General features: G+C 41.3%; 1 protein-coding gene across 3 annotated transcripts in view; it reads left to right on the forward strand.

The window, feature by feature from the left end:
• Positions 1-12,350, forward strand: part of LOC118368604 (collagen alpha-1(XXV) chain) — a 135,087-nt gene that overhangs the window by 97,289 nt on the left and 25,448 nt on the right. For all 3 annotated transcript variants that reach the window (XM_052495763.1, XM_052495766.1, XM_052495764.1), the window contains exons 14-24: positions 1,389-1,451; positions 2,351-2,419; positions 3,613-3,657; positions 3,956-4,000; positions 5,084-5,161; positions 8,883-8,906; positions 9,821-9,865; positions 9,951-9,995; positions 10,323-10,403; positions 10,615-10,677; positions 10,905-10,955. In XM_052495763.1, coding sequence (XP_052351723.1) covers positions 1,389-1,451; positions 2,351-2,419; positions 3,613-3,657; positions 3,956-4,000; positions 5,084-5,161; positions 8,883-8,906; positions 9,821-9,865; positions 9,951-9,995; positions 10,323-10,403; positions 10,615-10,677; positions 10,905-10,955 — 609 coding nt within the window. The remainder of the gene's footprint in view (positions 1-1,388; positions 1,452-2,350; positions 2,420-3,612; positions 3,658-3,955; positions 4,001-5,083; positions 5,162-8,882; positions 8,907-9,820; positions 9,866-9,950; positions 9,996-10,322; positions 10,404-10,614; positions 10,678-10,904; positions 10,956-12,350) is intronic.

The following is a 12,350-nucleotide window of genomic DNA, read 5'->3' on the forward strand; positions in this document are numbered from 1 at the left end:
AGTGGGCAAAATCAGCAGGGGATCAAATACTGTTTTCCCTCACTTGCAGGAGATATAAGAAAGTTCAGGAAATATTTTCATTTTTTTGGACACATATTTAACCCCTTATTTTTGTTGGTACAAAACTACAGAACCTCCATACTTTCATTCGTTTATATGGGTTACCTTTCAAACTAGTTACCTTCAGACTAGAGCTAAACAGAGAGTGAGAATCTCCCCCTTTCCAGAGTGGTCATAATAGTTTGTAGACCAAACCATTCGGACGCTAGAGACGTTTTTGTGAGAAGATGGTCTGACAAACACCGATGTAGTTCAGCCACATTCCACTTCAGATGCAGAAGGCCGACAAGTCTGCTTGTCGTGGATGCGGTGGATTAAGACACAGCCCATCATGGGCTGATATCTATAGCTTTAACTGACAGATTTTGATGGGATATATGTTCATATGTTACTTACAGTTGAAGTCAGAAGTTTACATACACCTTAGCCAAATACAAATACATAATGTTGTACCTGTTTCCTCCAGCATCTTCACAAGGTCATTTGCTGTTGTTCTGGGATTGATTCGCACTTTTCACACCAAAGTATGTTCATCTCTAGGAGACAGAACGCATCTCCTTCCTGAGCGGTATGATGGCTGCATGGTCCCATGGTGTTTATTCTTGCGTACTATTGTTTGTACAGATGAATGTTGTACCTTCAGGCGTTTGGAAATTGCTCCCAAGGATGAACTAGACTTGTGGAAGTCTACAATTATTTTTCTGAGGTCTTGGCTGATTTATTTTTATTTTCCCATGATGTCAAGCAAAGAGGTATTGAGTTTGATGGTAGGCCTTGAAATACATCCACAGGTACACCTCCAATTGACTCAAATGATATCAATTAGCCTATCAGAAGCTTCTAATGATATGACATAATTTTCTGGAATTGTCAAAGCTGTTTAAAGGCACAGTCAACTTAGTGTATGTAAACTTCTGACCCACTGGAATTGTAATACAGTGAATTATAAGTTAAATAATCTGTCTGTAAACAATTGTTTGAAAAATTACTTGTGTCATGCACAAAGTAGATGTCCTATCCGACTTGCCAAAGCTATAGTTTGTTGACAAAAAATGTGTGGAATGGTTGAAAAACTAGTTTTAATTACTCCATTATGTAAACTTCCGACTTCAACTGTACAGTTAAGCTAAATACACTTAAGTTAGGGCTTGCTTAGACTGCCCTTGAATTGAATTCCGAGAGGAGTGCATGTGTGTGTGTGCGCCCATGAGTACCTGTGTACCTCATTTACTCAACCCTTTACAAAATCTTCTTTGTTGAAATAAAAAATAATAACAGAGTAAATTAGCTATTTTATGACACATCTCTTATCTCCTTCCTGATTACAGGGTGAGCCTGGATTCCTAGGACCTCAGGGAGAACCAGGGCTCCCAGGACTACCGGGAACCAAGGTACGTTTCAATTTGATCAATAACAGTCAAATATGGGTCATAAACCATGTATGCCTTGCATATACAGTAGTGTGTGAGTGGATGGCTAACACAAACAGATGGGTGAGTGTGGGTTGTTAAAAGAGGGTTATCCGAGAATGCTGTGACAAGGTAAATAAAATGACAATCACATCTATCACTGTCATTGTTATTGTCATTTATAACTTAGTAAACTTTAGGAGACCTAACAAAAGGCCTTACCAAGAAAAACTTCCAAACGGACTAATTTGAGGCAGTTACTCTGGCTTAACTGTACTACTGAAATAGATTTTGAGCGCAAAGCTAATGATATGTGCGCCAGGTTCGTGCAATGTGGGTATGATATGAGTGTCATTGACCAGGCCTATACCCATGCTAGAGAGACTGAATGTTAAAACCTACTCAATGGCACAAATGGAAACCAGGACAAATCAACCCCATGAATGTTTTTTTTCCACGGACTACAGCCCATGCGACCGTGATCTTGCAGAGTTACTCTACCCCAAGAATTTCATTTGGCGAAAGGCTCGGCACATGCATACTCAGGCTGACAGGCTCTTGTTCAGGCAACTGAGAAATATTTGCATTCAGTTGCATTCAGGCTATCCGGAGTTACTTTAATTCAGTTGGTGGTACAGTAACCGAAAAAGGTTGGGAACCACTGTAGTAGGAGATACAGTATGTTGCTTGACTCAACATACATTTTTACACATGGAATCCTGAAACCTGAAGATTGGCCAATCCTCCAGTTTGGTTGACCTCTCAGACAAGTGCGTTCATCTAATGATGAGATGGGCATTCCATCCATGGGTAAAAGGGTCAGAGAGAGAGTCCTCCAGGCCCCAGTCCCTGAAAGTGTCTTTCTTCTCTTCTGTCTGTAGGGCGAGCGAGGGGAACTTGGCCCACCAGGCAAGGGAGAGCGGGGCGAGCCTGGACAGGCCGGTCAAAAGGTCAGTGTTGGGGGGGCTGGTCTGGGACACGAGAGAGAGAGAGACCATTCAGTGATGTGATTTGAGCAAGAGATTCAAGCAAGTGCATGTTCTTTATCTAACATTCTAAGCTCTACCTTTTCGATCATTGGTACAGCATTTGATGCTCTCTAGTGGCTTTTATGTTTCCAAACATGCAAGGTGAAGCAAACCTTTACTTCACAGAAGACTAGGAAGGTTCTGATAAACTAGAAAGAGTCAGTAAATTAAGGTTTTTACAAACTTTGATCAACGGTAGAGGCCTTCCTTATATTACACATTGATCAAGTAAGTACCACAAGTACTACAGTGGTTCTGCTTTGTATGCATTCAGAATATTGGCTTATATTGGGACAGTGACACATGTTTTGTTGTTTTGATTCTGTACTCAAGCACTTTCAAATTGAAATTATACTTTGAGGTTGAACCGTTTAGAAATTACAGCACTTTTTGAACATAGTCCCACCATTTTAGGTGTTGGGACTACAGTTCCACCATAGGCCCACCATTTTACTGTATGTGTATTAGTAGTATTTGGTCCTATATTCACAGCATGCAATGACTACACCCAAGACATGTTAACCTCTCACCATTACAATAACAGGGTAGGTTAGCATTTTTTGTATGATATATGTGCTTCTGTAACTTTCTCACTCAGTTTTTCTCACATTTTATTCAGGATTATCCATAATCATCAATGTTTAGAAACAATACAAACTCCAAAATGACACAATACATTATCTACCATTAATTTCTATTGGGCACAAAATAATCTGAAACATAATCTGAAACAATTCAATAGAAAAGTCGTCCAAAATGTGTAGAGTCACAAGCTTAAACCCTCCATTTGCAGGGACTGGAGTTCAAATAAACACATTTTGATTGGATTTCTTTTTATGCCAAAAGGCCATTAGATTTGATGAAGCAAACATAAAACACTTCATCAACAATACAAGTATGGTTACCCTTCCGTGCCACCTTTGGTTTAATATGATATTCCTCTCTTATGTGGACTGGAAAATGTTTTAAGTCAGAGCATGTAAGATGCTTAGTCATACAAATGCCTATTTGTAGTATGGCCCTGTCTTACAATCAAAAACGTTTGCTCATACTGAGGGGTCATGTGGTGACTTACTACTCTCCTGATGCTCCTTGTCTGTCTACCTCTCCTGCAGGGGGGGCCAGGAGAGGCAGGGAACCCAGGCCCTAGAGGTTCAAAGGTCAGTGCATGACACCTGATTATTTGTATTTTTTATGACATATCTACAGTTCCACTATGGCTGATGATGATTAGCCAACACTGATATATTGAGGAATCACTCTTGAGAACAATTACAAAGCGCACACTGCACATTCCCAATGAGTAAATGTTCATGGGGAAAATAAAACAAATGGCATTGTCAGCAAATGGATCATGTATTATTCTACTCTGTTTTAAGCCGCTGTAGGTCTGTTTGTGATAAATTACTGTACTCCATGCATGTTCCTACATCTTACAGCCTTTTCTTACTAACTCAGGGAGAGACAGGAGACAAGGGAGACCTGGGCTCTATGGGACCATGGGTGAGTGCACTCAACAGAATATAAAAAAACAACAACATAATATATCAGTAAAGTTACACTTGTTACTAGTAGGGCACTGAATACTCAATAAACACTAGAGGACATTGTTCATCCTCATATGTCATATTGAGAACATTTCTATTACACACAACATTGCATACAAAAACAATGAACAATGCACTTTTTGAGTTGCTCTTCCCCCTTGTGCATTGTCAATGAAACGTTGTACTAAAAGCCTAGTATCCACCAGAGGGGAGTGTTGCACTAGTGGCACTATTGATATTGTACTTGTATTACATTATATACTATACCCATATCCTGCTCTGACTGATTTAACTATCAGAGGTGTCAATGTTTCGATAAAGAGTACCAAAAGATGATTTGTCATCTGTTTCTATTACTGCAGACTTAAATCCATGGGCACAAACTTGTTTGAACTATGCAATGAAAATAAACAAACTGTGGGGAAATATAATGCTGAACTCCACCATGCAAATCCTCTGAGATGAATTTCATTAAGTTGAGGAGATCAAATACATTTAAATAATCATTTTGTTATTAAATTATGACCTCTGTCAACCTAAGATGCATCCTGGTGTTATCCTAAAGAAAATACAGTAATTAGGCAGGCACCTAACTATATAGGCCTATTGTCAAAAGCATAATTACAGCTACTGTAAGTAGGTAAAAGCTGTGTACTGGAAAATGTGGGTAGTGCATTAATTTAGGCCTCCTGTTGCTCATGTGAATTTCCTTGTTTGGGGGTTCAGAGCAGCCACATTTCTAACTTAAAGGAATAGTTCACTCAAAACAATATGTTTTGTATTTTGTTCAATTAAGTCACATATGAACAAAATATAATACAATACTAAAAATAAAATACATCTCCAAATAGAGCACCTTCAAAACTGTGATGCTCTGTTTTTTGACATGCAAATAGTTTTGGGGATTGTATTAATGGTGGACAAATGAACTAAATACTAAAGATTGTTTTGAGTAAACTATGCCTTTAAAATATTGTATTGGTGTTTAATTATATTGAATTTGGATTTTAATTAACATCTAAATGTTAAACACACGCAGGGACCCCCTGGGCAGAAAGGTGACCAAGGAGCCACTGAAATCATTGATTACAACGGGAACATCCAAGAAGCTTTACAGGTCAGAAACACGATGGTCTCCAGCTTAAAGGAAAGATTCACCCATTTTGAATGTTATGTTGCTTTTGTGCTTCTCTGAGCAATGTTCTACCGATTCCCGGGGTAATTTCATGTTTTCATGTGTGTATCTGAGCTATTGCCGTTCAAGCAGGCTAGTATGACATGGCATTGCAATAAAGCCGCTCTCACTACACTGGAAGTTAATAGGATTAAGACTTTTAGAACGCAAAAATGTCGATCATACATGTCAAATTTAAATCTTGGCCAATGTCATTACGCGGGAGGTTGTCTTCTCTCGAATGAGGCATTGACCATATTTTTGCGATATTCCTACCTCGGGAAATATGTAATTTAAAAGAGGGTCCACCATTTGTCTGCCTCTTCAGTCAAGGCACATCGATCTCCAGGTTGAACATAGTGATATTGTAGATCCCTATATTGATCCAGCTTGTTTAGGCAATTATATTGTCAATTGTATTATTGTGCCTAACTACAGTGCCTTCAGAAAGTATTCACACCGCTTGACTTTTTCCACCTTTTGTTATGTTACAAAGTAGGATTAAAATACTCTGTAATGTCAGTGGAAGAAAAATTATATCAAATGTAAAAAAATAAAAAAAATAATAAATAAAAAAGTTATATACACTGAGTGTACAAAACATTAGGAACACCTTTTCTTTGCATGACAGACTGACATGGTGTATCCAGTTGAAAGCTATGATCCGTTCAATCAGTGGAGATTAATGAAAAGGAGAAAGGTTAAAGAAGGATTTTTAAGCCTCGAGACAATTGAGACATGGATTGTGTATGTGTGCCATTTGTATTATTCCGGATTCCCATTAGATACTTTATATATATGTACATATAGAGAGAGGGTACCTGGTTTCTGTATTTATTATTATTATTTGCGTTTATTTTAACAGGGAAAACATATTGAGACCTAGGTCTCTTTTACAATAAAATGCAAAAATACAGTCATGGGTAGCACAAATAAAACATCACAAATCACCCAGGAAAACTGTTACATTCCTCCACAAATAAGTTCCCAAACATTTCTTTAAATTGCCCGAATGGCACTAGAACATCAAGATGAAATTAATTTTGAATTTTGTTCCAGCATTAAAATTAAAAGCAGATTTATCTAGCTCCATGGAGACCTGAGGAACCTCAAGAGTTAAACAATCTTGTGAACTGTATACTTGAACAACAAAGTTAGATAAGAAGGAATTTTATGAAGTAGGGCCTTGTAAACATAAAGGGAGTAATGTAGAGATCTACAGGTCTTTAGAGAAGTCCAGCCAACCTTTGGATACAACATGCAGTGATGAGTATCAAAACTGTCACCTGTAACAAAACAAAGGGCACTATGCTAGATGGCTGTCACGCGGGACTAGGTGGGTGCAGGAATCAGCCACAGAGAGAGAGAGTAACTGAGTTGAAGTGCTTTGCTCTTGCACACCAAAATAATAAGGCCAACACAATTGAGGACGCAGGACACGATACAAGACAACCGAAAAACCACAGGGTGTCAAGTAAAGAAAAGAAAATACACCACTACCTAACATGCACACACATAACATTAAGACAATCCTGCACAAAACAAAGGCGGGTCAAACTACTACATATAGGGAAGCTAATTAAACCAAAGTAAACACAGGTGAAACTAATAAGACAAAACCAACAGACAAACGAAAAAGGGATCGGTAGCGGCTAGTAGGACCGCGACGACAACCGCCGAGCACCGCCCGAACAGGCAGGGGAGCCAACTTCGGCCGAAGTCGTGACAGAACCCCCCCACGCACGGCTCCCGCTCCGGGTCGTCTCCTCAAGGACGAGGCGCCGGTCGATCCGGGTGGAGGCAGTGGAAATCTCTCAGGAGAGAAGGGTCCAAAATGTCCCCCACCGGAACCAGGCATCTCTCCTCCGGACCGTACCCCTCCCAGTCCACGAGGTACTGTAGGCCCCTCACCTGGCGTCTCGAGTCCAGAATGCCACGTACTGTGTACGCCGGGGACCCCTCGATGTCCAGAGGGGGCCGAGGGACCTCAGGCACCTCACCTCAGGCACCTCACCTCACCTCACCTGAGGAGAGAACACATGAAACGAGGGGTTAATACGGTAATATCTAGGAAGTTGTAACCTGTAACACACCTTGTTTATTCTCCTCGGGACTTTGAACGGCCCCATACACTGCGGCCCCAGCTTCCGACTGGGCAGGCGGAGGGGCAGGTTTATAGGGTCAAGAGCCAGACCCTGTCCCCCGGTGCAAACACGGGGCCTCACTGCGGTGCTGGTCAGCGCTCCTCTTCTGCCGTTCTCCCGCTAACCTTAGCGATTCCTGGACGGCTTTCCAGGTGTCCTTGGAGCGCTGTACCCATTCCTCTACCGCAGGAGCCTCGGTCTGGCTCTGATGATATGGGGCCAGGACCGGCTAGTGACCTAACACACACTCAAAAGGGGACATTTTCGTTGAGGAGTGGCAGAGGGAGTTCTGAGCGAGCTCACTCCAAGGAACATACCTCGCCCACTCACCAGGCCGGTCCCGGCAATATGACTGCAGAAACCTGCCCACATCCTGGTTTACTCGCTCCACCTGCCCATTACTCTCGGGGGGGAAACCCGAGGTTAAGCTGACCGAGACCCCCAGTCTCTCCATAAACGCCCTCCAAACTCTGGACGTGAATTGGGGGCCCCGATCAGAAACGATGTCATCAGGCACCCGATAGTGCCGGAAGACATGGGTAAACAAGGCTTCAGCAGTCTGCAGGGCCATAGGGAGACCGGGCAACAGGATAAGACGACAGGTTTTGGTTTTGTGGGTTATTGTCTATGTGTAGTTGCATGTCAGCACTCGTTGTATTAGCTTCATGTTCGTTTTGTTATTTTGTTAGTTTGTTTAGTGTTCTTCGTTAATTAAAGAAGATGTATTCATATCACGCCATATCACACCTTGGTCTCCTCACTATGACGAACGTGACAATATGGCTGTAATGTAACAAAATGTGGAAAAAGTCGAAAAAATGTCGAACGAACACATTATATGTCGGCATTTATACAATTCAAGCGTAACGACCTGTTTCCATCACAGCTGTCGTGATTTCTTTATTATACGTTATGACTTTACTCGCATAAAAACTGTGGATGGAAACGTGGTTACAGTAAATTATAGGAATTTGTGGTTTTGGGTGGATTTTTCCTTTAAATTAAACATTAATGTCTGGCCAATTGTGTTGCTTGCTGTACAGTATGTCAGTTTTGAGCTGCATTCCTTTTTGAGATAGATTAGTTGTTAGATAAACTAGATGAAGTACTATTTTGATTTGGGTTAATGGTCAAATATTTTTATGTGGCCCCCACCACATTCATGTCAAATTTAAAGCATTAAAATTCCATATTCTTTAATGTTCTTGAAAATGTATAATTTTGTGCTTCAGTGGATGTCAGGCAATCTACTACAGTCCCCTTTTAAAGCATTATGACACCTTTACAACAGGTGTTACCTTTACAACATCATTCTTATCCTACTATCTGACTAATAAAATTGCTTGTGAACCTACATCTGAGTACTGTACAATGCTTTCAAATACTCCAGACAGTTCAAATTCCATCTGGCACAGTTTGTATGCTAGGTTAGTGAAGAGAGAGAACTATAGCATGCTGACAGGTTTATTTCGTGCATAACCAGTTATCTTATCTTTTGCCTCCTCCCTGGCCGACTACAGAAGATTACCACTATTACAGTGACGGTAATTCACCTCTATTCTATTTAAGTGATGTACCATTGACCCGTCATGAACCCAACCCCACCCTGACTTCCCTGCTCATTATCCTCTTTTCCCAGCTAACATGTAACTCCCACACATTGTTGCTTAACACTAAGACAACGATAATTCCTAAATGACGTGTTTGTGCTTCTGTGAGATGGTGTAAGTATTTTCATGTTGGGAGTGGTCACTCAAGTGTGAAAGAAATGTATTGAAGTCCATCACAATGTCGTAAATCATTAAAAGACACTAGACATTAACCCCCACAAACTATCCCAACTCTGAAGAAGTGCATGTGTGTACACCACCATGTTGCTAGTCTGGTCCCAGATCAGTTTGTACTTTTTGGAACTCCATTGCTGTCATTGTCAAGCCAAACTGTTTGGTATTATGACAGGGAATGACAAGGAGTTAGCATGATAGCACAAACAGACTGGCACTCAAGCTACCATGTATCACCTTTCATGGCAATATGTGTAACCTATAAAGTTCATGTGTATTTTAACAGATTAATATTTAATATTGTAATAATGGTGTTGAACATATTCACATTTCCTGGCTTATGGTGATCTCAGGTTCCTTGGTATCGTCTATTTATATTAAAGTACACCTATCAAATTAACTTTGCTATACTGTAAATAGACACTTACTTTCAGAGGATATGGATTGGAGTGGAATTGACACCAACCCTGGCCTATATTCATGTACTACATGTGTATTTTATTTTTATTAGGCAAGTCAGTTAAGAACAAATTCGTATTTACAATGACGGCCTACCGAGGAACAGTGTGTTAACTGCCTTGTTCTGGTTACTGGCCCAACACTCTAACCACTAGGCTACCTGTCGTCCCATATATGATGGTAATAACAATAGAATATTTATCTTGTGAATATAGGGTCCCCCTGGGCCTCCTGGACTATCAGGACCAGCGGGAATCAAGGTAATCCATCACTCTCTGTGAGCATTCGTATGTGTGTGTGCAGCAAGCAGCGAAATCCATTGCCAAAATCCATTCTCTGTTTCAGGGAGATCAAGGCATGCCTGGCCTCCCTGGACTGGACGGTGAAAGGGTAAGTAGACCCAGATGTATTTATATATATATATATATATATATATATATATATATATATGCCATTTATCAGACGCTTTTATCCAAAGCGACTTACAGTCATGTGTGCATACATTCTACGTATGTCTCAGTACCCAGTCATGCCTAGTAAAGATATAGGCCATCAAAAGCCATTCTTGAAGATTTACATTTTACATTGGAGTTCCGAACTAATCATTAATCAAATATGAGGGAGGAAGACATACAGTACTCCAGGAATTTAGTTTGACACCCCTGCAATATATTTTCCCATTCTGATTGTCATTCTGAATACTCTACCTCTGCCCAGGGTTTCAAAGGTTCCAAAGGAGACATGGGAATCCCTGGCACATCTGGAGATAAAGGAACTGTTGGTTTACCTGGTTTACCAGTAAGAGTCTATCGACTAATCTTAACACATATGAAATTATTCCTGACACCAATAAGTGATAGCAAATAGCTTCAGCGTTGACAATAACCACTATAACTTTCTTCTGTAGGACAGCATTTACAGATAAGATATGATGACTGTTGATTTGTCAAGTATTGAACACTTTGAGCAGCATTCTTTAGAATGTCATAATGATGGTTCTGTTTCTTAGGGTGTCAATGGATTGAAAGGAGATAAGGGTGATTCTGGTCTGCCTGGCCCCGAAGGGCCCTCAGTAAGTTAACTCAAAACATCTACATATGGCAATGCATTTATTCAAGATACCAATAAAGCATCAGGGAGGTTCCTTCACGCTTAGGTTTTCTCACTTCATAGGCCTGAAACGGTCAGTGTATGATCTTACTGTGCTTATATGATGACAAAATCTATATAATTGAGATTATGTAACCATTTGAGTAATATTGGTTCGACCTAATTGGATTGTCTCCTTCTCACATGCAGATTATTGGCCAACCTGGAGCACCTGGGCCCCATGGCCCCCCAGGCCCCATGGTGAGTTGTCCCCCTAAATCAAGGTTGGGCAGTTCCAGTCCTCAAGGGCCGTATTTGTGTCACACACACATCTTATTAAACAAATTGTAATTGTGGTCTAAAGTGAAGACTATTAGTTGATTATTTGAATCAGGTGTGTTAATGTTCGGTTGGAGTAAAAGTGTGACACCCTCGAGAACCAGAGCTGCAACACCTAGCCTAGAACATCCACTACACTCTTAGGAAAAAAAGGGTTCGAAAAGGGTTCTTCGGTCCCCATAGGGGGACCCATTTTGGTTCAAGGTAGATTCCTTTTGAGTTCCATGTAGAGCCCTCTGTGGAAAGGGTTTTACATGGAACCCAAAAGGGTTCTTACAGGGAATCAAAAAGGGTTCTTCAAAATGGGACAAAATAACCTTTTAAGGTTCTAGAGAGCACCTTTTTTTCTGAGTGGTAAACAACTAAAATGCATCTCTGGCTCGTCTATGCAGTGGCCAAGAGGCATATTGCCATACAAGGAAATGTAAGTGCACCCAGACAGCCAGTCAGATTTTAGATTGCCGGTGAATTTTGGATTCAGTGTCATGGCGTTTCAGTCTAAGCTGTTATAATGTGTCATGTAGATGAAATAACAAGACCCTGAAGTTATTGTTCATGTTGATGTTATTGTTCATGCAATATGTGTCATAGTTCAAAGAGACAATATGGTACCACCTTTTTCTTAAAGCTGTACATGTCAGAAGGTGAGTGTAGCTGGTGCATGAAGTCAGGCGCAGGAGAGCAAAATGAGTAGCAACGTACTTTACTCAAAAATAAAGGCACAAGGTAACAAATACACTTGACCAATAACAAAACGGTAAATATTACACACGGGTGACAACAGCACCCGTCGAGAAACCAGCCATCATGTACTGAAATGAACATAGAAACAATCACGTACAAAAACATGGGGAATGAAAACCAGGTGTGTAGAAAACAAAGACAAAATCAATGGAAAATTAAAGGTGGATCAGCGATGGCTAGAAGACCGGTGACGTCGACCGCCGAACGCCGCACGAACAAGGAGAGGGACCGACTTCGGGGGAAGTCGTGACAGTACCCCCCCGTTGACGCACGGCTCCAACAACGCGCCAACACCGGTCTCGGGGACGACCCGGATGGTGAGGCTCAGGGCGATCCGGATGGAGACAGTGGAACTCCCGCAGCATCGATGGTCTAACACGTCCTCCATTGGCACCCAGAATCTCTCCTCCGGACCGTACTCCTCCCACTCCACGAGGTACTGAAGGCCCCTCACCCGACGCCTCGAATCCAGTATGGATCTAACTGCATACGCCAGGGCCCCCTCGATGTCCAGAGGGGGTGGAGGAACCTCCCGCACCTCAGACTCCTGGAGTGGACCAGCAACCACTGGCC

This window comes from Oncorhynchus keta, chromosome 35 (assembly GCF_023373465.1).
Source record: "Oncorhynchus keta strain PuntledgeMale-10-30-2019 chromosome 35, Oket_V2, whole genome shotgun sequence".
NCBI classification, from domain to species: Eukaryota; Metazoa; Chordata; class Actinopteri; order Salmoniformes; family Salmonidae; genus Oncorhynchus; species Oncorhynchus keta.